Source organism: Apostichopus japonicus, chromosome 5, assembly GCF_037975245.1.
Source record: "Apostichopus japonicus isolate 1M-3 chromosome 5, ASM3797524v1, whole genome shotgun sequence".
NCBI lineage: Eukaryota > Metazoa > Echinodermata > Holothuroidea > Aspidochirotida > Stichopodidae > Apostichopus > Apostichopus japonicus.
Genome location: NC_092565.1, coordinates 4493485 through 4519351, shown reverse-complemented (window position 1 = coordinate 4519351; position 25867 = coordinate 4493485). Strand labels below are relative to the sequence as shown.

The following is a 25867-nucleotide window of genomic DNA, read 5'->3' as shown; positions in this document are numbered from 1 at the left end:
GCTGGTAGAAGAACGTTAACTGGGAACTCCCACACAGACTTGCTTAATGGCTGTAACAAGGACATGCTTGGCTTAAGAGTGTAGCTGTTTATTGGTGAAAATGAATGCTGGATATATTTGAAACAGTTCACTGATTGTCCAAGGCAAATTTACAAAAGAATAGTTATTACATTTCGCCTTCAATAAAGGTTATTTGGAAGTTTGGTATATCAGACATTGGATAGTGTGCATATGTGTATATATATGTATGTGTATGTGTATATGTTAATGTATATATGTATATATATGTATGTATGTGTGTGTTAGAATTTGATCATTTTTGAAGCAACTATAAGTATCAGCACCATCAGTATGTGATGGGTAATTAGCAAGGTAGAGGAAATCTGCATATAAAATTATGAATGACTGCCTCCCACCCCCCCCTCGTCACTCAATACAGTTGCAAAATACATTACAGTATGAGCCAAAATGTGACATTTTTGTTATTGCATTGACAGGGAAAAAAATGTGCTGAGGTAGGGGGCGGGGAGGGATGGGCATGTATGTTTGCGATGTTGTACTTAAAATATAAATGACGAGAAAAGGTCCACAATGTTAAGAATTTTAGAGACTGAGTGGCATTCACAAACTATTCCGTGGGTAGGAGGGAATATCTGTTTTTTGCTGCGTTGGTGATATCATAGAGAGAAGCAAAACTGAATCTACACATTCTTCCGATTGTGTTCAAAGTTACAAGTGGGATATGAAAGTGAAAGTACATAACATCCATCATTTCATGTTTACATATTTACAAATCATCTGACATAATTGCAATTGACTAGCCCAATTTTTTGTACTTAGTCTACATTATAACACTGTAGTTATTCATTTTCAAAAAATCATCCTCTTTACCATAGCAGTACTATGCACAAAAAGTGAAAAAGCATGCATTTTTCTTAAATGGTGGATTCTCTATTTCATGCGTAAAGGTTTTGATGGTAGTTTCATCATAAAAATTTGTTATTATACATCCTGTAGCGTTTTAGAAGAGAGGTAGGGAAAGGGGAGGGGAGGGGGAGTGGGGGAGGACAGACCTTTAGTATGCAAGTCCATAAAAGTGTGTACACAACTTACAGTTGTTTCTGTACAGAGCGCATCTGCAGTAATTTATTGAAGGTTTGAGTTGTAACAGCTTTCCATTAGTGAAATGTGCCTGATTAAAGTCTGTATTCAAGGTCTAACTGCAGCTTTCTCATTTGAAGGTTTGCTGGTGGTGGATGTAATAATATATTACAGGATGGCAACTAACGAGAACCAATTTATTCCTTTGGTACATACTACATACTTAATAATGTAGTCGATATTCAAATGAAACAAGTTGTAGCTCAAAGCGTATCCAATACAATGTACAGAACGGTATGGACAGTTCTCACATTGATTCCCCATGGATGTATCTGTTACAGACCATATATATGTTGAGGAAACACTAAGATATGATAGAGGCATATATGATATTTTGTACAGTTTTTAGTAGTTCTGGGTTGATTTGTAAGGGAGTTTGTTGAGGACTGTCAGACAACTTGGATAAATTTGCCTCTTTGATTCTGTTGATGGCATTTTTACATTTGTCTCTGTATGTGCAGTATCATTTACAGTAAGTTCCTACAGTAATGAATAACATGATACTGATGCAAGAATTTTCTGAATCTGATGTCTTCAAATGTTTCAGTTACAACACTCATCATTTTTCGAGTTGAACCCCTTACCTTAAACACATAATCTGCATCTTAAGTTCATATAAAAATAGCAGTTGGAATTATGAAAAGTAGGCATAAACATCGTACGGTGGCAAATAAGGCTAAAATGAAATAAATTTTGTGGGTCAGAAATCTTTCTGTATTGGACTTTTAGAAGAAGCTTTTAAAAGCAGACAAAGGGTTTTTAGCCATAAAGATCTAAACAATTACTTAGATTGAGGGGCATCCAATTTTGTCTGCATACTTGATGGTTTGGTTAAAATATCAAACAGTTGCATCCCCTAATGTCACATATACCCCTAGTTTCCCATATGGTCATATTTTTGTATGCTTGAGAGAGTATTTAATTAACCTGGTAATGTTCACATCACTTCTTATGGCAAGGTTTTATGTTCATCTGAGAAGGAACAGTACAACAGCAACTTGTAACCTGCCTCACGATGAAAATCTGTAATTGTTGCTCACGTCACAACTGAACTGGAAGAGTAGGCATAAAATGTAAAGCAGAGAGAGGCGAGCTGCATCTGGTTGGTTATCTTGCAAGTATTACCATGGTAGTTTTAATAGATACAGGATATTAACTATGTATCTTAAATTTCACATTGCTCAGGTATACAAGGCAATGAATTGCACACATGAACAACTAGCTGTCGCCTTGTATTTTTATGCATAGAGTACAGTATATACTGTACCTTTATCGATCTTTTTCATGCTTTTTTAAGGTCCTCAGAATTTTTTCTCTTAATCGTAATAAAAATCATCAATGTGATTGCCTTTTGTTGAAGACTGCAATCAGTTGCAGAATTGACTGGCTTTAGAAGAAACTCTTCAAAATGTGTTATTTTTAGCCATTTTCCATTACGGCAAAGTCGAATAAATCTATCTTTCTCTTTCTCTGCTTCAGAGGAAATCACAGCAAGCTTTCGACACTTTGGCAGTCTTGTTGTCGATTGGCCACACAAAGCCGAAAGCAAGTCATATTTCCCACCTAAAGGTAAGTACAGTATATATATATGTGCTGGACTGAGCTAGTTTCCAATCAATCTTTAAGGAATTCTTTAAAAGCACGTACAATATAATGTTGAGCCAAAGAAAAACAGGATGTAATTAGTCGATTACAGAGAGAGTTAGTTTACTTTGTTCTTGACGCGCTTCGTAATGTATACCTTCCACTTGCTCCATTTTGGGCTGTCATCGTTCACATCAACGTTATAATCAATTGCTTTGTAATAAAATTACGAGCAATCTGATTTTAATCTAGCGCTATCTTGTGGCGTTGCATATCATGTGAAAGATTTAACTGTCTGTCCTGCAATTACAGCCCAGACCGATAACAAAGGCTTTCTCATCCGTTTCTCTTTGTTGATTCGATCGTATTGTTACAAATGTATTGTCTTAAATACCCAATTACTAGAATCGCCTACACTATCATCACTGTATAGCTGGCTGCACACTGCCTGGCTGAAAACTCCGCCTGACTCAGTTCGACCTTTGTGAATAGCGGGGCTGTGTGTGTGTGTGTCTGGGTGTGTCTGTGTGTGTGCTAGCAACTACAGCTGGTGAAGAGTTAGCCAGTTTTAAGTCACATCGCTTCAGTCAGGAGAACTGCCCAGTTTCAGTTAATGTCACCCATTGCAGGAAAAGTAATTCTTGCATGTGACCTTAATAAGCACTGAGTCATTAATAGATGAGATGGGCTTTATTGGCAGTGTTGGGCTCAGTGTGCAGCAGGAGCAGTCGTATGAAGTCAAATCGGTCATGACATATGATCGAAAAGTCGGCTCCGACGAGCCGGGTCGTGTTCAGTCTGAGTTAGGGTAGTGTGCACCTGGCATGTAACAACTTAACCATTTGTTGACTTACAGAGCACTAAATCACTTTATATTTGGTAGATGGTATTATGACAGGGCAATGTCAGCAACATGATATCTTTTGACCAACGATAGGAAAGCACAAGTAGAAGTTCAATACCCAAGTACTGGTGGTATACATGTCATTAGCCATATTAGAAACTTGAACTCCACCAGTCATGCTCTCTCTTCCAAACTGTCATTCCTATAAGTAATCAAAGACAGCAATCTCTTTGTAAAGTGCAAGCTGAGCTTTACACAGATGGTCTGCGTGTATCTGTGTCATTGTGTGGACTTGGGAGATAGATGTCGCAGTATTCACGGACGATTCCGTGTAAATGCAGACAAACATGTCCAAATTTCAGTTTCTAAACAGAATTCCAAAAGCAGTTCCAAAGGTAGTAAAGTTGTTAAATTTTTATGCTTTGAAGGTTCTTTATTGGACAATATCAATACACTGATGAAATTTGCCTACTTTTTGCTGAGAATGTCCAGTTTTTGCTATTGCTTTATAGATTTTAATCTAGGTAGTATACAAAGGGACACATACAAATAGTGTCAGTAAAGTTGAAATAAAAACCCAGAAAGCAATTTACAGTAGATATTTTTAAGATACCAATCCTAAAATTTATGGAATTTGTATTTGGCTCACTAAACTTCCATTAATTGCTATGTCCTGTACGACATATTTTATGTTTTTGTCCTCTGCAATGACCAACATGTACAAAATTCCATTTTCCTTTCATATCCTCAGTTTCGGCCTCATATACTAATGATGCTTCCTAACAGTTGCTTCATAATGTCTTCCATTTTAATTAAAACTTAACATTAATTAATGTCCTGCAGAAGTACAACTTTGTAGTACTTACTGTAGAAGTTCAATGGTGAGCCCGATTCAATTCCTCTCTGAAATATCCTATTATCATAGTTCTTTACTAAATTGATAGTTACTATTTATAGTTGAAAGTGGAAATTCACCTTGGATTAAAATAAAATATTGCAATCAGTATAATTAGAGGAAGTTTTGTTTGTAAGGAACAGACATCAAATGACACTGTTAAAATTGTCTCACATTATGTAAGTTATATTTCCTGATATATTTGAACAATTATGAATCAGGAAGAGCACATCTTAATTATCAACCATAAACAAGAACTTAATCACAATTAGATCCTTAAGGGGAGGTCAAAAATTGTCTGTGAGGGACGGACACAATTTTTGTCTATGATGGACGGACAAAATATGACTTAATTTGTTAGATCAAACCTTTTTCATCAATTTCAGTTGAGATGCAACTTTTGTATTGTAATGAATAGGATATGTGCAAGAAAGGACAGTTTAGAAGTTTGAGAGATGGACAACTTTTGCATGAGAGATGGACACACAGTACCAACCATGCAATTTATGTACAATAATATTTAAAGCTGCTGCACCTTCATTGTTACTGTGTATACAGTAACAAGCTGGCATGCTGCACATCACTCCTCTCTTACCTGTCCCCACTAGTATAATTTTTGCACTGCGCACTCGGTGACCTCTCCTACAGTCACCACACACTCTCTTTCTTCCGGATTTACCACTCCGAAGAGAAACGTGTGTTTTTCGACCCCGTTTTTATATACGCCTTTACTGACGTTTGCTTGCGCGAATCCTGCTGCTTGCGACTGACGAAGGTTCAGAATGAAATTTGCAACAAGATTCCTCAAGTCATGGCTTTGCTAATCTTACTGTACCATGTGGTACAGCCTAGTGGTACAGCCTAGTGGTACGCACGTGGTACGCACGTGGTGCTATGCAGTGGTACCAGGTGGTACGCACGCCTGCTTAGGGCTGACAACTTGTACAACTGCTTGAGGATACTGTAGAACAAGGTCCAAAATCCAAACCCTACCCTATTAACGTAGGGTACAGTATCAACAGTGAATAAACTAGATGTCCCGCTGTGCTTTTAACACATTTGCTGAGGTAGGAGAACATTCAGATAGATTAAAAAAATTTCATCACACTCTGCTGGCAATACTCTAAAGTTCTAATGAATTCCACTAGTATTAGGTCATAACTAGATTGTCAGCTTTAAATTTCAAGTCATCTTAGAGAGTCAAGTGAATACAGATGAAACATAATTATTTTGAAAATTGTTCTTTTCAATTGTGAAAAGTAAAGAAATATTGTCCTGATGTTCCTTAGAGCATATTGATTTCTGTACTGTAAGCTACAGTAGGTAGATTTGAGTGCATGTGTAGAATAGAGACAGGTAAGTGTCGTCGTTTGGTAAATACCCAAACCAGTAAGTATTGGAGATTTGTACCGATGTTTTCTTTCATGCACTGCTACAGTACTACTGCAATGATTATGCAGAGATGATAATTCCCGCCTCTTCTGAGAAATCCTGAAACCCACACTGCATTGTACAGTATCTGCAGATAAGTGAATATTTACCTCATTTGGCTAGAATGACACAGCATAAAGTAAACACAACCCAAAAAGGACGACAAAATTGTAAAGTTTTGTTGTACCCAAGTTGATGTTTCAAATTAAAGGTGACTTATCTAGCATTAGGCTAGGACAAGAATTTGGATTCCATCCAGGATAACAACTGAAGCATGATGGCTTTAAGATGTGACTACCTCTTTAGGATATTGGTATAGGCCAATTGCAAATTGTACCAATATTTATTCTGGAAAGCCTCTAGAGGAAGCTAGTACATTGTTCATTCTGTTGGTTAATAGTCCTTCAGTTTCATTTTTCTGCTGTAGTACTAGGCTAATTTTAATTTTACAATTCATTGTGGAGGGAATAAAAAATTGATTTGTCTCATTTTGTTGCTGTCGTGAAATTCCCTATGCAGGCAAGTCATTACTGTCAAGAACATTTAATGCAATCCCTTGGGCTGTGAGTGAATGTGTCTTTTATAGAGAGATTATTAATGGAAATTGAATGTTTCCAATGTTGCAGTCACAGACTTTCCTATCTTCCATGCTGCGGCGGTCATTGACTGAACTTCAAGGGAATTTTCCTGTAATTGTGCAGTTTTGATAACAAATGTAAAAGTCTATATATCATTATTATTGCAAAAGTTACTGGATTTTGTAGCTAGTGTTCACATTTTCATTTCAATTTTGAACTAGACTTAATCTGAAATTAAATGGCAAAAGTTGTCAAACTTTGCAGAGGTTGAGGTCAATATTCTAAACTAGTTCCAAAACTCAAACTGATATTAAAGTTTATGAAGGATACAGTTCAAACCTAACAACAATAGTTAAGTTTTGGTTGGGCATGACAGTAAACTTTGAGGGCACTTCTTGTTGCTAAGTTAACCATATATGTTCTTAAGTACTTGTGCTTGTCTTCTAGCTCATTCTGATGAGAGCAGACACACACTGTACACCCCCATTTGTTTTTGTTATTGGCAGATCAAGTTACTGAAGTAACAGCAATTGTTTGATCCTTAATTAGTTTCTTGTAGTTGAGAGTGTGCATATTACTCCATATTTTGTTTGCAAAGACAGAGACCATTCTTATTGTACGTTCTCACCTTGATGAACCTTATTTTCTTATTTAGCTCTAAATCTGTTTCAATTTTGACCAGCATAGATTTGTCTATTACGCTACTCTCGAACATAAACAGTTAACCATGGCAATGATGCTGAGAAACTGAGACTCTTCATAGTTGGGAATGAAGCCATGGAGGTGTTAAAATTTGCACCTAGCTGAAACAGTTTCATGTGGTTTAACTGCGGACTGCGTGGATACTAATGGCTGAGAGCAAATTTACTGTTACTACAGTTTCATGACTTTGGGACATGTAGGATACATACTGGCATTAATGCTAAATTAAGCAAGTTACTGTGAATTATTTCAGATTTTATAGATGGTGTCTAAATATGCGCATCTCTGAACAAATTTCATGTAGTTTAAGTATAGACGGTGTGGTTATTATTGGCTGAGAACAATGACTGTAATCATAGTATTTACTTCGTTCCTCGCTTACCTGTCTCCCCCCAACCTATGCACCTCATTCTACCGCGCCTAGAATGTCCTGGTAACCTTTTAACACTGTGCACCCTCTGTGACCCGGCTTCACGGGTCACCAACCTTCCTTCTCATTCTACCAACCAAAGCGTCTACTTCGTATTTTTTCGAGCGGATATTTTCCACCGAATTTCGTCCACTTTTGGTTCCTAGGATCGGAAATAATTTCCCATCCACTGTTTTTGGAAGTATCTGAAGTCTTTGCAGCCCGATAAGTATCCTTTTCTTTCTTTAGAGAGGTTTTTAGGGCTGTTTTTCGGGAGCGGCGTTCGCTCCGCTTTTTTCTGTGCAGAACTCTAGTACTGGTAGCAGTTCCGCGAATTGTTTACCGTAGTTACGCTAGTTCCCGCCTTTTTTGGCTACACACGCTATTGCGTTAGTTCTTTCCCTCACCCGTTGTTTAGTTGTTAACTACTCTACTTCTCTTGTATTATCGTTGCTTTATACGTTATATATCTATATTACTTGTCCCTTCCTTGCTCCCAGGCTCGTTCCTGGCTTTTTCCCCACCTTTTTGTGGGCTGGCCTTATGCCTATTCTGTTACCTTGTAAGCCGCGGGCCTCTAGCCGAGGCACGGTGTTAAGGTAGTATCGCATTGCCCTTACCATGTGTGTATATTTTATTATCCTTATACCACATGTGTATATTAATTTATACTACATGGGTATATCATATTTATAATTACACTTATTTGTAAATGTTTACATTATACCTATCTCTTCCTTGTTAGCTGTTTTCCTCCCCAAAGAAGGGGGGCTTCTCCTATCATATTGTTAAGAAGTTGTTCCCTTAACTAGGGGTCATTCAGTCATGTCTAGGAATCAGCTGAAATGCATTGATTGCTCCATGTTCCGGCCAGTGAGGGCCGGGGATGAACTTGCCCTTGTCCCTAGTGCCGTACTTTTTCCAGGAGGGTCCCGTGTCTGGTGTGTTCCCAGTTCACCCCCTTCCTTGGCTAATTATCATTACCTGGCTAGCAGGACTTAGAATATAGCTACAGAACATACTAGACTTGCTCCCCAACCCCAGCGGCTCCCTAGTAGTGGGAGACCTAGTACAGATAGGAGAGGAAGAGGAAGGAGAGGTGGTGAGAGGGGGCCAAGGAAGAGAGTGTGGACAGAGAAAGAGAAGGGCCAGGCTCCGGCCAAGAGAAATTTTTTTTTTTGCCTTCCATGCTTTCGTTACTTGTTCGCTTTTAAGTGTTGGGCTTTCACTTTTGTAGCGTACCTTGTAACCACGACCCCCTTTTCGCATTAGCGCGAATGGGCGGTTCTCGCCTTGTTTACATGTTCTTATCTGTACATGTTTTTATCTGTTATTTTTCTTATAAGATGTTTGCTCGTTTCATGTACTTCGTTACTTGGTCGTTTTTCTAAGTGTTGGTTTCACTCTTGTAGCGTACAGTACTGTTTCGCTTAACTCCCGTTGAAAAAAAAAAAAAAAAAAAACCAACGATCGATAACAAACGTTGAAAATAAAAAAAAAATAAAAATCAAATAAAAATCAAAAAAAAGAAAAAAAAAAAAAAAGGTTGTAAACGAATAAGTTCGTTGACAAAATTTAGACCACTGCGGGCACGGTTGTCAACGAAGTTTCTACGAAATTCCCACGAAAGTTATCGCGATCAAAAACCGCAAAGGCAATTCTAGTCTCCCCACCCCGCTCCTTCCACTCCCTTGGTTAGTTTACGTTCTTACGATAGACTACCTTTCCTAGCCTTCCTACCGTGAGTTTTTCAATCATGTACTCGGAGCCACTTGAATTATGTCAATTGTTTTGATGTTCCGCCCGGATCGGGCGGGGATTGGCCAGGATCCTTGCCCCAGAGGCAGGACCTGTAGCCCAGAGACCCTTGTTGGTCTAAATCTTGTTTACGCCAGCTCCTTGGCAAGAATTATACACTTGGCTGGCTAGCAAGCATTCGAAGCTCCGGGACAAACTGGAAACCATCCCGTACCCCCAACGGTTCTCCGAGAGGGGAGGGAATTGTAGGAGAGACTGGAGGTGAGGAAGAAGCCAAAGAGTCGTTAAGAGATAGAATGGGGAGTGGCCAAGAACACATAGAGTGGCCTAATGGCTTGGCGCACTGTACTAGCTGATGTACGAGACTCCCCTTCCGGAGGAGAGAGATAGAGAGAGAGGAAAGAGTTTTTGCCCCCCCCAAGGTCCCGGCGACGTCCGGATTGTATGACCAAGGGGGCAGGCAAGGGCAAGGCCTAGGCCAATGTAAAGCCCATTAGAAATTCCGACCAGAACCCAAGGTCCCGGCGACGTCCGGATTGTATGACCAAGGGGGAGGCAAGGGCAAGGCTAAAAGCCAATGTAAAGCCCATTAGAAATTCCGACCGGAACGGACAGAATGTCCGGGTCGAGGAGAGTGGTACTCGGCGTGGTACACACAGAGATGGGCTCCGGGAGCCCGGGTCCGGCGAGACTCCAGAGGGAGTGAAGAACCGAGGTTCCACTCCGGATCCGAGACCGGCCTCGAAGCCGGGAACCGGAGCTACAATCGACTGCTGGGTCCCGAGAGATGGGCTTCGGAGGGCCCGGGTCCGACGAGACTCCATAGGGAGCCCGAAACCAAAGTCCCACTACGGACCCAGAGCCGGTCCCGGAGCCGGGAACCGATGAGATCGACGACTGCTGGGCCCCCAGAACGGGGAAGCAGGGGCAGAAACCCGGTCCGCAGACCTCCTAGCTGGAGCCGCGGCCGATCCCGAGGCCGGGGGCCGACGAGAGTAACAACTGCTGGGCCCCCAGAGCGCCCAATCCGAAAAGAGAGCCGGCCCCGAGCGAGGTTCCCACGGCGAAGGGACATATACTTATCCCCAGCCTCAGAGAGGGAAGGACAAATACGGGCACTGAACACCCGGCCGCGACACCACGATCAATCCCAGACCAAAGAATGCAACCTGATTTGTCCCCCGGTGAGGAACTTCTGGTTTGCAGAACGTCGGTCAACCTGTCCGGCCTACACGACGAGGTCGACCCCTAGATTTCGGGGTTACAGAGGACGGTTACTCCCGCTTCCAAGAGGAGGAAAGCCTTCTACATCGGGGGGATCGTTGCCCCCCGAAACTAGCAGCTTGGGCTGCGACGACAGGTTCGAATCAATTGCGGAAAAACACCGCAACCGCTACACCTTTAATCGCTACACATCCCAAATGTGTTTAACAAGTACAGTACCAGCAGAAACCAGGACATGACATAGTTTTCCTGGGCATTCATGGGTCAGATCGTCCTCGCTAATTATACTCCTCTCTAATAATAATTCATCGCCATATATCTAGGTTTAAAACCTCACTTGTGTTCTAAAACACTTGTGGAACCCACTCTCAGAACATGTTAAAATGCGCAAGCCGAATATGCTAAAATGCGCAAGACTGAATGGTTTCAAACGGTTCTCGTGACTTACTCTCCCTGCTTTAATATCTTGGCAAACTGCCAAATAGAGGACTATCTCAAACATTGGCAACGTGCCAGAAAAACGAAAACTTCTTAAGCCTTGGCAAACTGCCAGCAATGTGTATAACGCGGTACATTTGTTAAGAGAGGAGGCGGGGCCAGGCAGTCACCTGGCTTGCCACGTGTGAGCTCAACGTTTGCTGCAACGAGCTGTCGACTATGTGAGCGATCCTATGGAATAAGCCTCTCTATTTCTCTGGTGAATTACCAAGACATACGCGTTAGTAAGTTGAATAAGGGGTAGGATAGAACCCCATGAAAGCTACAAGGGCTATCACGCTCCGAACATACGGGATACGCTCCATGAATAACTTGTTCGATGTTCCAAAACTTTAAGCAGAGTTGCACTTCGTAGCACCTGATAGGCTGGCCGTGACCATGCGCTAGCTGGTTTCAATAGGAAGTTGGAAACTTTCACTGTACTACGATAGTGATACAATTCTCATCTCGACATGAAGAGACTTGAGAAGTAACAGGTACGTTAGCATAACATTTAATACGTTTTATAACATCAAATGTGGTGTTGTTGAAACGTCGACATAACGTTCTATGAGTTTTTAATGTTATATTAATGTCATATTCATGCCCTTACGAAATTTGTGTGGATTTACTAGCCTGAAAACGTTTCGGTGACATATTTTTTTTACACCGCAAATAACGTTATCATAACAAAAGACGAAGCGTTTAATAACGCGTTTGTGCGTGATGAGTAACTCCCCGGGCTCGGTTAAAGCAGCCAGGGATGTATGAGGTGGAATTTCTACAAACCCACCCTCTCACCAACTTCACGGTCCCTGTTGGGAGTTTGTTTCTGATGAGTAGACCTATAGCCCAGTTACTGTAGCTCAGTGGTTAAGGCCGGTGCCTTGCAATTATAAGGTCCCAAGTTGGGGTCACTCCAAGATTAATGTATGTCGTCCAGTCACAGAGTTGTTGACAATTCATTATCATGGACATTAAATACGAATGTAAGAGACTGAATTCGGTCAACTTGCGGCCTTGATAGGTCAACGAGGTTTCTTCACAAGTTCCTGCTTGCAGGATGATCCAAAATACATATAATACATTATACTAAAATACATAAATACATATATAGTTTTAGTAGTCACATACAGTATAACAGTTGTAGCATTGACCAAGATTCTGATGAAGCAAACTATCCATTCAGTACTCAATTTTCGAGAGCACTGTGGTCAAATGGTGAAGGCAGTGGACTGGTGATCTAAGACTTGCAGTTTGAGTCCTGGCCAGATCATCCCGTTGTGTCTTTGGGCAAGGCATTTTATCTCCATTGCGTCTTTCCATTCAGGTGTATAAAGGGGGACCTTTAGATAAACTGTCAGTCGGGGGCTTTTTGGCTACCGCAATGAGGAGGGATCTGTCTCTATGTTTGACAGGTTATCGCTGATCAGGGTTATTTTGTTAGGCGGGGAATAGTGCCAGAACAGACAGGCACTGCCAGCCGAGACCTCTCTGGCACAAGTGGTAGACTTCCTCACTCCCTCTTCGAGGAGGGAAAGCAAGTGTCAACCATCAAGAAATACAGGTTGGCAATTACCGCGATCCACCGCGGCTTTCCAGATGGGTCCACCCCGGGCAACAACGGGGACATCACCCAGCCCATCAGGGGGATGGCAAACAGGTGTCCTCGGACCAGACGGCTCGCCCCCTCGTGGAGTCCATCAGCAGCACTGCAGGCACTCACTAAATCACCATACGAACCACTGGCTTCAGCCTCGCTGGCAGCCCTTAGAAAGAAAACCCTTTTCCTGATCACCCTCGCGTCAGCAAGAAGGAGCTGTTTCCACGCTCTGCCTACAAAGCAGAACCATATTAGGTTTGAGAACCACGGGAGAATGGTCCCCGATCCGTCCTTCATACCCAAGAACCAGGTCCTTTCCTTCCTGCCGGGGGACATCTTTATCCCTGAAATAAAGACGCTTTCCTCAGTCGCAGAGGATATACTGTGGGGCCCAGTCAGGGCTCTCAAATGGTACTTAAACAAGACTCAACCCCTGAGACGAACAACCATGTCCTTGTTCATACTACCCAGAGCACCTTTTTCAACGGTGTCTAAGGACACCCTCTCTCGGTGGCTGATGGAGATTATTCGCCCCTTCGCAGTTGGCACAACTTTAACGAGAGCCCATGACATTAGAGGAAAAGCGGCCTCGACAGCTCTTTTTGCAGGAGTCCCAATAGAGGTCATCCTCAAGGCAGCAGCTTGGCGGACACCAACGACGTTCGTCGCCTGTTACCTTTCAGACTCATTACAGGCTGAGGCGGCATTTCGTAGCGTGGTGATGCGAGATCCGGCGGGTACTAGGTCCCACCCCTCGGGCCTCCCACCATCGGGCAGTGCCACTCGGTGCATAGGTTGGGGGGAGACAGGTAAGCGAGGAACGAAGTAAATACTCCAAAACTTACTGGTTTGGATATTTACGAGTGACGAGCTTACCTGTCTCCATTCCCGCCTCCCTCCCCCGAGGGGGGTGGAACACAGCCGCATGGAGGAGCGGTCTCATTGACTTAACAAAACACCTTCTAGCGCAGGCCAAGAGACCTGAGGAAAGGAGGTTCCACTACCGTACGAGCCCCCGTACCATCACCTATGGTTACCAGCGAGTTTGTTGCAAAGGTTTTATCTTGACCGGTAGTAACTTGTAGTAAACGGTAGTAACTTGTAGTATCTCGTAGTAACTTAGGGCCACTATGAGTGACTTAAGGAAGAGTGTCTTAAAGTGTTTTATATATATATGGAGAAGCGTTATATATATATTTCCTTTATAATGTTGATACTCTTTTTCCTTCGTCTTTCTCCATTAAACACTACGGTGTTCAGGGCCTTGGGCCTAACTTGTAGAGTACCTTCTGCTACCTTTTTTAGACCTAAGGGGTACAGGCTGACGGGGTCGTAGAGGGTAGCCCCCCCTCCCCACAGGAAGGGGAGTACTACCCCTCCCGTTGGAAGCGTCAGAAATTCGATGTTAGACTAGGAGTCGAGGGGGTAGCCCTCCCATTTGTCGGGAAGGACTACTACTCGACTCCAAGGCAGAGACCACTTTGGAGGGGCTTTGGTCTCATGAGAAGGAAGGTTGGTGACCCGTGAAGCCGGGTCACAGAGGGTGCACAGTGTTAAAAGGTTACCAGGACATTCTAGGCGCGGTAGAATGAGGTGCATAGGTTGGGGGGAGACAGGTAAGCTCGTCACTCGTAAATATCCAAACCAGTAAGTTTTGGAGTTTCAGGACTTAGGGACATGTGTACAGTAGGATGGACTGGCAACAACGCTATGAATTAAGGTGTTTAAATATGCGCATCCCTGATCAAATTTCCCTGCAGTTTAAATATGGACTGTGTGGTTACTAAATAACAAATCAGGACTAGTATTTGAATTAAGAAAAAGAGCAGTGTAACGTATGCCATGTTTTGGTTCAATTAATGCATCACAAGTTAAAATGCTTCGTGAACACAGCCTTAAAAAGGATGACTTAACTATAGCCACAAAACTTATTTTGCAGCCAACCATTCAAAAACACTAATAAAAATCAAGATTGCATTTCCACACCAACATTTTAGTTATCAGCCTTTACAAAAACTGCTGAGGCTCATCAATCCTGGTGGATTTTAGGGAATTAATGTGGTCAACCACTTTAGTCCATTTTATCTTTTTCCTCCCAACTAACTGAGTGGTGTCAAGTTTTGCAAAAATGCAGTTTTGAGCATATAATCACAGATATATTGATTCCAAAACATTGGAACAAAGTTTGTCAAGTATTATGAGTCAATGTTTAGTCACATCATGTACAGTAGAAATCTGGGAGTAAGGTATTTAAGCATAAAATCAAACTGGTTCAATTCTGCTTTTCAAAACTAGTCAGAAAATAGCTGTACAAGTCTGTAGCATTGATATATATACAGTATGTGACACATACAAACTTTGTGTTGCACTTTGAATTGCAGACTGAGGCAAAAACCTATCCTCACATTGTAGAGCTAGGCTTTTGCATTAATTGTTAACAATCCATTTGAGGTTGCTAAGTTGGGATCAGCTTCATCAGTAAAATCAATAACAGTCGTTTGCAAATGTAGAGCAAGTGGTTTTAGATGAAAAGGGGGGAAAAATATTAATGCAATTGCAAAACCCAAGTGACATAATGATTAAGCCTTGCGCACGGTGGGTTGCTATGGAGACTCGTCCCTGTAGGCCCCCTTTGGCACATCCTCGGCTGTTCTCTCCTAACATTTTGAAATTGATCTTAACTTGCTTGTGCTCACTTTACTTAATTTTGGCATTGCGGCTGCATTTGTCATCCAAAAGAAGCAGCCATACCCCCTGATGCAGATCTGTCTTTGCTCTTTTTGGCAAGGTGATGATGACTATGCCTCTTAGCTTTGAACTGGGTAATGTTTGTATGAAGAGAGAGAGAGACTTGTTCTCTGCATCATAGGGCATTTACATTCCTTCATTTTTACCCGACCACGTTTGAAACCATTTTTGAGAGTAGTATAGTGAATTGTCAGTTTGTATCATACAGTTAGTGAACTTGCAGCAAACTGGTATTGTGTCATAGCTGGACAATCACAAACAAAATGTATTTTGCTTGATATTTCACTCACTTGTTTTGACCTTGGATTAATTAGTGTGTGGTTTCAAACTCTGTCTTAAGGGAATGCCAAGTTCACAGTTTACACCATTGAATGTGGTTTACTCATATTGAGATTGATGCATCCCAATTTTGATGGATTTTTTATCTTCTCTTATTTTGATTCCTTGCTGAAGGCAGAAGGAATGTATGTTATGGTGACTGAATGTGTATATGTGTGTGTATAAATGTGACAATTGCTCCTAAATTTATGCTCTAACTTCAGAAGGATAACTGGGGTTTGTTTCATATGTGGTATGGAGGTTCCCCTTAGGTAGAACTGGTTTAGGATTGTTGTTGGTATTGGTCAAAGGTCATTTGAGGGCAGCACAAGAGTAATACCTTTTGCAATGATCAAATTATCTGGTATGATGTTCTGGTACTTGACTTCAAGAGACATTTTCCTCAGTTGCTCTATCAATCAGGTGATTCCATATACAATTTAAAGGAATCACTCCTTGCAAAGAGTCACATAAGGCAAGGAATCACATAAGTCTGCTGGCTTCCTGGTTGCTTTTTCATGTTTGCTACAATTTTGAATTTGACTATGGTTGGAAATGTTACCTCTACCTTTGCTCAAAGTTAGATAAGTTCACACAGGTCTTTAATTTAATTGCAAATTCAGAGCAACTCTCTACCTTTAAATATTTCCTTGAAACAAACATTGCAAGCAGCTGCCCTGACTTGAAATCAGAACAATTGAGCATTTTTAATTTGACTTGGAATAATGGCCATTTTGGATGTACATACTGCTATGTAAGAATATCTAAGAGTTTCAAGGGAAGTCCGTGGCAATTGTTTGTGATCAATTTGTGATTTTTTATTCTCACAGTGTTACCTACTGTATATGTTTTGAGATGAATATATCTAAATTAAAATATAAACATCGATACAGTCCCACTGCATTGTCGACGGAGAAGACATAAAAAGAACACTTCTTGCTGGAACAACTACAAATAAAATGTCAAGGTTGATGAATTTCCCTTGGAAGCATTGTCAGGCGCTAGTGGTTACAGACTTTGTAACAATTCACCTAAAAAGGTAGAAAAACTCATTTTGAAGCTGCTGGTGGTATTCTATTGATCTTCTGAAGATGAATTGTCCTTGAATCACCAGGAAAGAGAGATTAATCTAATGAGTACTTTGCACTCACTGTTTACTAGTCGGTGAATACGGAAGAGAAGACAAAACCCACCACTAGATTGTGCTTATTGCCATTTTAGGTTTGTAAAAGAAAGAAAGAAGAGCTGCAATTTATGCTTTTATCTAACTCTATTAAACAGACTAATAAACATAAATACGTTGTTACTGCAGGAAAGCTGAATCCTGTTAGAAGCACTTGGAATATGCATTTAGAAGGAATAATTAGTGTATTTTAGTGTGTGTGTGTGAACATGAAGGACAGTTCAGTTTCATGCTCTCGACAAACCATCCTTCGTATGGCTTAATGTCTCTCGTCAAGTGATCAAATATTTGTGTTAGGGGAAATTTTACATCATTAGCATCTCTGTCACAGTCACATAGACCAATGACTGGGTTTGCTTAGACTTGTTAATGTGACCAGCACTCTTAAACATACATACATATGTACGTTTGAAGGATTATACTCAGCACAGATCCAACTCATCAGGAACACAGTTAGAGCTATAGGAAGTTGATATAATAATAGCATTCACATCTTCAACTTGACCTTATGTGACCTTACCTCTCATTTGATCTGTACTCGATGTGAACAACAAATTGTTTTTAAAAATGTAATTGGAAAGTTTTCCAAGACGTAACCTTATGCATGTACAGCTCACAGTGCTTCTGCAAACATGTGGCCATTAATAAAGTATAGGAATGGTTAGTTGTTGTTTGTTTTTCCTTGTTAAAAATGAACTTGTCTGATTGGCCAGTTGTTGTCAGCTGACCGTGCATTAACCTATGGATAGTGCACGGTAAACTCTGCCTAATAGAAAACTATATAGTTTGGAAGAGTTAACGTTGTGGTATTGTAATATAACATTATGAATGTACAATAAGATCTTAAATTTACCATACTTTATATTTACACTGCTGCACACTGACACAACAAATTTGGAGAAAAAAATCTAAATCTTTCTTTCCAAAATTTGATTGCAAATTTTCCAATGTAATGATATTTTGGAGTCGACCTTTCTGTCCATTACAGGCTTTAATGTGTTTGCATGTCTGGTGGGTGTAGATGTAGATGTAGGTAGAACTTAGCTGCAGGGCTGTAGTATGTTGAACCACTACTGTAGATTGTAAGAGGAGAACAGTCAGGCCTTTGCTTACGATATTAGCTCATTCCAAAATCCGGGAGTGTGAGAAATTCTTGAATATTTATGCAAACACATGTCGCGGTGGTGCAAAGCTCCAGGTGATGACAGTCGTTGATTTTTCGTTTCATTTCAGGATATGCGTTTCTCCTGTTCCAAGATGAAAGGTCTGTACAATCTTTGATTGATGCCTGTATTAAGGACGGAGACAAGCTCTACCTGTGTGTATCTAGTCCAACCATCAAAAACAAACCGGTAAGTCATGGCCTGGTCGTTATCAGTTATGTGATTTTTATATGATTTTTCATCAGGAACATGCTTCAACTGCTTTGTCAGATATATGATAATACTGCTTTGCTCATCATCATCTGAATGTTGATAAATATTGATGTGCAACCAGTATAATAACATGTATTTCCTACTTCACTGTAGAATACTGTACACACTGTATGTACATAAACACAAAACATTGTCAGGTTTTCAAAGTTTTGGAAAGTTGTTGGACCCGATTTCATAACATAATTAATATTACCACACTTAAAGCCCAGAATTGATACACCTTCACACAGGTAGCTGCAGGAGGCATTTTGGCATTTCAAATTTATGGTTTCAGTAATTGGAGGGCTATGGTGGATCCATGCAAATGCCCCCTGCAAACAAAAATTCTGGTCCTCCAAATGAACATTTTGCTCCTCCAAATTTGACAAGGTGGCTATGGGGCCCGTCTACACATCATAGTAAAGTACTATTTTTTTCCAGTCAATTTCCCAGTGAATGAAGTAATATTTGAGTTCCTTTCAGGGACAGAGAAAGGGCAAACATTTAGGATCATTTTTTATGATAGAATAGTATCGAAAAGTAACCAAAAGCAAAATAAAAGGCTGCTTTAATTTGGTTAACACTCACTGGGGAATATACAGATGTCCATTACAGTATTAGCTATGCCTGTTATGTGTGTCAGAGAGAAATTCTGACACAACTGCTTACACAAGTTCCAAATGACTTACAGTATGTAATGATTGATTGAAGCAAATGATGCATCACTGCATAGCCAAAATCTGATTTGTGAATAAACTGGATATGAAAAGTGGCTATTAGTTTGACAGGATCTTAGTTTCAATTTCACCTTTGAAGAAAAATTTAAGTTCATTGTACAATTTGTGGAAATTGTGTGAAGACTTATGATTAACCTAGTGTAATTCCTGAAAATGTTGCCGCTTCGTAACGTTATCTGCACTTTGATTATACAACTACTGTATGTATAATGCCTGCCATGTTCATCTTTGAATCCTTCTAATGGCAAGAATAAGAGGATGAGGGGTGGGGGGGGGGAACTGATAAAAGAAAAAACCCAGAAAATATCTTTCAAAGATGTGAATGTCCTTCGGAATTTCCTCTCATGAACTGTTTACTCTCTATGTTATCCTGTAGCAATGCCAACTACATCACCGACTTCATTTGCATTGCGATGTAGTTAGCATATATAGGAACACATGCCTTAGAACATCAGGTGTTGACGTCATTTGGCTTCCATACAGTTTCAGTTTAAGATGCCATCGTGGATCGCTGTCTTCGTCGTCGTCATCATCAAACACACACACACACTCCACTGATATAATAGTATATGTATGCAGACATAATGCAAGGCCTTGCAGTTGATGTTAATTTAAAAGTCACATGTCTCAAGGGTACACAGAAGGGGTAGTGAAGAGGAAAGATTAAGTTTGAGCATTATTGACTCATTGCACACGTCCCGTGTCTCAAAATTTGATGTCATAAAACTGCTGATGGGGAGGGAGGTGGAATATTTAAGTGCCAGGAATGGGCTGAGGTATAGCTGGGGGAATCTATCATTTCTCCCCAGTGATAGTTAAAATAATGAAGAAATAGTGGGTAGTAACCTGAATGTAAATGTCCTGTGGGGTGTAGTGCTAGAGATACTAGTGAAGTTAGAAAAGGTAGTTGGGAGAGCGTCTAAATTTGTAGAGGGTAGCCTGATATCTTTGCTGAAAATTCACCCAAGGCAGTTAACTTTTGAAAAGTGTTCTTCTAAGAAGCGCTATTAAAGCAATTGCTTTAGTTTGCAGTGACTTGGGCTCTTCTTTCAGTGGTCTCCAATAACATCTTCCAGGCAAATACATTAACTCAGTCACAGTGTTGCTGTAGTGTCGCAACATAGAAAGTACTTTGCAATACTGTGAAAAGCAAATGCTTTCATAGCAGATGGTTTGTTTACATTTAATGAAAGTTAGAATCTAGTTGTTTCCTTTCTTAACTGTCACCTGACAACCTCAATACTCTCACAATGTACCTAGAGTCAACCGGTGACCATTCTAACACTGTATTGCCTACAGCAACCAGTCACCACTGGTCAATGACCATTCACATTCTACCGCCCAAAGTGCCAACATTATGTCATGCGGAATATGTGTGAAGCTAATGGAATTCAGTGCTGAACATATAATCATTTCTGCGTGGGTTAAACACCCCCCCCCCATCCCCATTTTTTAGTTTCTGAAGACCTATGCAGGTGTATGTGTGGCCATTACACAAAACTGCTGGGGCCAATTGCTGACAGACTGCACTTCAGGACAAACCTTTAGAAGGGATAATTCCTGTGGCAAGCAATGTGATGCTTAATTGTATGTCAAGTAATGATCTCCTGCACTGTTATATTAGTTTCTCCAGTGGATAAATGATATTTACATCTTAAAGCAAAAACAGAGATCTTCAGCCTTTAATTACCATAACGACATCACTAACTCTGTTGGTACCAGATCTATTTTGTACCTCCACGATGCAAAAAAGACCATTTGGGAGGGGGGGGGGATTAGTTTTGACATAAAAATACAGAAACTTCCCAGCGATTTTTTTTTTAATATCACAAATGAAAAAAAAATTATGGGTGTATCAAGTAGAAAGTGCTTGTGTAATTGCAGCGATGAAACGGCTCCAACGATTTCAAAAGATCACGTTTTTCTCGTTGACGTCATCATGCCTCATATGTTGATGCTCACTCATGCGCGAGCGGACACGTGAAGTGATCAATATTATTCATGTTTATAGCTACAGTATTACTTCCCAAATATTCTTCCGGTAGTTTTATTGCTCTCGTTCCTGTCTCTTTCTTTCAGTTCATGTCTAGATCATATCGTACCAGCTTCTCTGTCTTGTACTTCCAACCCAAGAAATTTCCCTTGCTTCATTGGAATGGGATATGCCCAGCAGGCATTTTTGTTTATAATCTTGTTTATGCAAATAAAGGCAGTAGAATTTTTGGGAAGATTAGCAGCTCCTGTTGACTTTGTATGGTGTTGAATATCATACCGAAAGAATTACGTTTATTGTAAGGAATACAAATTGTGGGTTTTGTGCTCTTTTAACCTGCCTCAACTCGCAAGAGTGGTCGGCTTGTTGATATTTGCCTAATGCTCTCCAAAATTTTTACTGCCGGATGGTAATTTATTTTAATGGTTTGCTCAACTCCATTTTGATGCAACAAGTAACCTTTTACATTGTCAGTCAATATCATATTTTGTCACTTGTGATTAAACCAATACTTGAATTCAGTCCAGCGCATAGTGCATCTGCGGTAAGAAGATACCGTTGAGACTGTTCTCAAGGGTTTTGAACAAGCAGCAGTTCTCCGCATGGTGATTCCTATATATAATGATAACATTTTGCATATAACTGTCTTTACATGAATGTTTCTTATATGTCAGAGTGATTCATTTTTCACTCTGTTGATAATGTAACATCGACATGGAAACGACAGATCGGGTTCCATCTTAGCCATGGTTTAAAATATTTGTAATCCACATAAAAATGTTAGTGTTTTTGAAGGATTTGTTACTTTGAGGTGTTTTATTTCACCAGCAACAATTTAATATTGTCCATTAAGTCCTGGAAATTAGATACTCTTTGATTATGATCAATGTTTCTTAATATTTCAGTAGATTCATGACAATTAGCACCATTTTCAAATTGGTCTGTCATCTGTGGGAAGTATGATGTAAAACTTAATGGAATTTGGTAATTAAATCACCCAACTTTGTACAGTAGGTTAGGGAGCATTATAAAACATCTACATCACAATTTACATACTCTTGCATAACACCAGATAAAACACACACTTGCTTAAATACAATTACTAGATTACAAAATAAGTGCAAAATAAGTGCAATTACTAGATTACAAAATAAGACGCACTTCTGTGTCACTGACCACTACCCAGTCATTCGTTTCAGTATTGAAATCAACATCACTCATAAACTATACATGAGTGTGGAACAAGTTATATCCATGGTGATTACATCACTTCCCTTTAATTTTTATCCTCTACTGATAGTGTAACTTTCCTTTTCCTTCCAATGGAAATTAATTATAAAAGGGACAGATTTTGTCATGTGAAGTCTTTTAGGTATTCTTCTGTTAAAGTTCTATGGTGGTGTGTGTGATAAATGGTAATTGATATATGGTCTCTGCAGGTAATTGCGAATAGGGTCAGAATCTCTTCTAGTTCTGCAGTTGTTGTATTTTATCCATCTTGGAAATGATGTCTGTTTCTACATAGAGCTTTGAGGGAGGTCTACTAACTGCTGAGTCATGCACTTACAATTGACATGTTTGCTTTTTTACACATGTGTGTCCATGTATTACATACATGGATAGATGACTAGATAATCCATATGGAAATACAAATTTAAATGTAAAGATATCAGAGAAAATGAATAGCAATATTCATTACATTAATTTGTTTGAATTGAATTGAATGAAAAAATATAAGTTTTAATGTCACTTTGCAAGGAGTTGATGTAGGTAAATCATGTGGCAGGGATGAAGCAGAGGACGTCACCTAGGTGACAAGCCCTCTTTGTTGAAGGAAGGCATAGATGTATCTTTTTGTCACAGTTTCAATAGTTCAGTGACTAGTGATTGATTTGAGAAGTCAACAGAAGATTACCGTAAATTTGTGCATATAATTTATTCTTTCCTTATAATGCAAAATTATGAAAAAAGTAAACACCTTCGACTGATTTGAATTACGGGTCCCATTGTTTTGTCCTCAGGTCCAAATCCGCCCGTGGAATTTAGCGGACAGTGATTTCGTTTTGGATGGTTCTCAACCTTTGGATCCCAGGAAGACTATCTTTGTCGGTGGCGTACCACGCCCTATGAGAGCTGGTAAGTAGTACTCAGCAGGATTGGTTCAGTCCCAGCTGTCCCTCCCTCCCCCCCCAACTAGAAACAAACATCGTCATCTGTATTAGATAGTTGCAGAAATCTCTGTCGGAAGCTGAATACAATTTTACGATTCTTGTGCTTTACCAATTCATTACATACCACTCTGGGATGTTCCCTGTCATTTCTTCCCTGTGTCGGGAAAAGGAGAAATGCGCCAAAATGTCCCAACTCACATTTGGATATGTCCATCTTTAAAATAGTTGCAAATGAAGTTTACAAGTGATTAGAAATTGTAAGTTGGATATGAAAATAATACGTGACAGTTTTTAGCAAGAATATGTCAATCAGTTCCTGCTATCTATAATGAGCAGGAGTGCAAGTTGATTCGATATATTTGTTAGGGTTGAGATTGCTGTTGGGGGGGGTGGGGGGTGGTTCAGGCTTCAACTTTCTATGATCTTTTGCTTCTAAGTTTGTGATTTGAAAGCAGGATGTTTGCGAAAGGCAGTTTGGTGTTTGCTGTGTATGAGATGAGGCAGGTGTGTTATCAGTTGAAAAGTTGGTGACATCACACTCTACTTGAATCTGATTGAGGGTGTGCTTCACTGTGAGTCAATGCCCTTCAGGAGAGGCATCTTGTCTGTCAAGTATGTGCCATGCTTGGTGCTTCCATCAACACTTGATTCTCATACTTATTTTATACATATATATATGGGTCACACATAACTCACTCCTTATTCCACATTGTATGGCCGCCTACATGTTGAAACCTGCCTTCGTAGAATGTACTCGTTTCTATGGATTTGTGCAAAGTAAACACCGCCAATTGGTGGGTGGGATTCTTTTGTTTGAAAGTAGTGAGAGCAATTAAGTTCATTAATTGATATGCTTCATTAATATGGAGATAGTACGGCACCATACGGACTGCAGTGGTTCTGACAACAAAAGATATGATGGAACAATTGAGGGTAGTCTCTGGCTTTTTGCCAAGATCTAGTTGAGTGTCATCTTTAATTTGTACCTGATATTCCTTTCCTGCCACAAATATCTCCATTGAGTGTTGCAACTGGCTTGAAGCTTGGCACTCTCTGTTGTGTAGTAATCATACATGTTGTGGTTTACCATTTCATCCTTTCTGCAGCACTACACATCTGTATCTCCTTAAGTTAAGCTATCTCTAACAAAAGTTGCTCCTTGCCATATGCTTTCAAATATGTTGGGCTATCATCCGATCTTTGTTAAATTCACAGGACTTGACAAGCCTTTAGAGCAGACTTGATCTATGTCAGCCTACTGTACCTCAGTGCACAACATATGTCATAGTACTTAGTGAAAAGTAACATACTGGTCACAGAATTTTAGCTGTTAAACTCTCAAGCTGGTATCATAGCAAGGTCACCCTAAATAATATTCTATAGAAAGCTTAGCCCGGTGCACGTTGAAGTATCTCTCTCCTGATCGTTTGAATAACTTGACCTTTCAGGGCACCTCTCATTTCCATATATCTTGACCATTGAAAATTTGAAAGGACTATGTTTGGGCATGGCCATTTCTCAAGTAGTTTTTAAGCAGCCACTTTCGTATGAGAAGACAAGTTCAATAGTTTACTTGGAAATTCTATTTATAAGCAGTCAATAATTTACATAATTTCTCTCTCTTCATTTTCTTACACATATATATGTGGCGGGCAAATCCTATGCGGCGTCTCCTCTTGCATAATGTGTACAGACACTTAAATAGATGTGCAGGGAAGTAATAGTTTTTGTGGCTGCATGATCAGCCTACACTGGCAATTGTCAATCTCAGTAAAATATGCATCTTAGGGAGACCTTTTTCATGACATCAGACATGTTGTACTGTAGGCTTCTTGTTGAGATCACTCTCTCACTCACTCAATCAGCTGTACATTATGGTTTCATGTTTGATGTAAAAATAAGATTTACACTACATGCCGGTACATTATGCAAGCAGAGGTCTGTCAAACATAACAGGTAATAAAACCCAACTGTTTCTCAAATATTGGGCTGTATATTCAGTCCCAGTGTGTGTGGATATAGCTGAGCTTTAATATATAAAGGGCAGCTTTCTCTGGGAGGAAATTTGTAGGTGAGTCATGTTGTTAGAAAATGAGAAACATTGAAGGAGGAATGGGAAAAGGGAATGACATCTGTGCGGAGGGAATGAGGGGCCTTTTGTAGAGGCTAATATTTGGTCATCTCTCAAGAGCTCATCGTCGAGAGAGTTTAGCCTCGGTGAGTACTCCAAGATTTGATGCCTAGAGTGGTGGGAAATCTTGATAAGGGTTGTGAGTACTGTTGGAAAGGGTTCGTTTCAGGTGTCTATGATATTAAGTGGCAAAGGTTGTTGGACATTTGTGAATGAAATTGCACTTCTTGTGGGTGGGATATGTTAATTAGTCCCCCACAAACATTCAGCAATTTTATTGCGATTTTTATTAACTGAAAAATGTTAAACGTAGTTTCTAGCATTTCTTCAGCACACAAAATGTAGTATTGTGATTCTGACGTATCATTGAACCAGGGAGTTGCTATTTATATGGAACATTACTTCCCTTCCAATGCTACTTCACCTAGCTCTGCACAAGGGTATAGTGTATACATGTCTATTCAACACACATCATTGCAATGGACATTATGAAAGTGCATTTTCT

General features: G+C 40.1%; 1 protein-coding gene across 1 annotated transcript in view; it reads left to right on the top strand.

The window, feature by feature from the left end:
• Nucleotides 1-25867, top strand: part of LOC139967367 (cytoplasmic polyadenylation element-binding protein 3-like) — a 61301-nt gene that overhangs the window by 19242 nt on the left and 16192 nt on the right. Inside the window, exons 4-6 of the mRNA XM_071971077.1 lie at nt 2641-2730; nt 18149-18267; nt 23082-23196. Coding sequence (XP_071827178.1) covers nt 2641-2730; nt 18149-18267; nt 23082-23196 — 324 coding nt within the window. The remainder of the gene's footprint in view (nt 1-2640; nt 2731-18148; nt 18268-23081; nt 23197-25867) is intronic.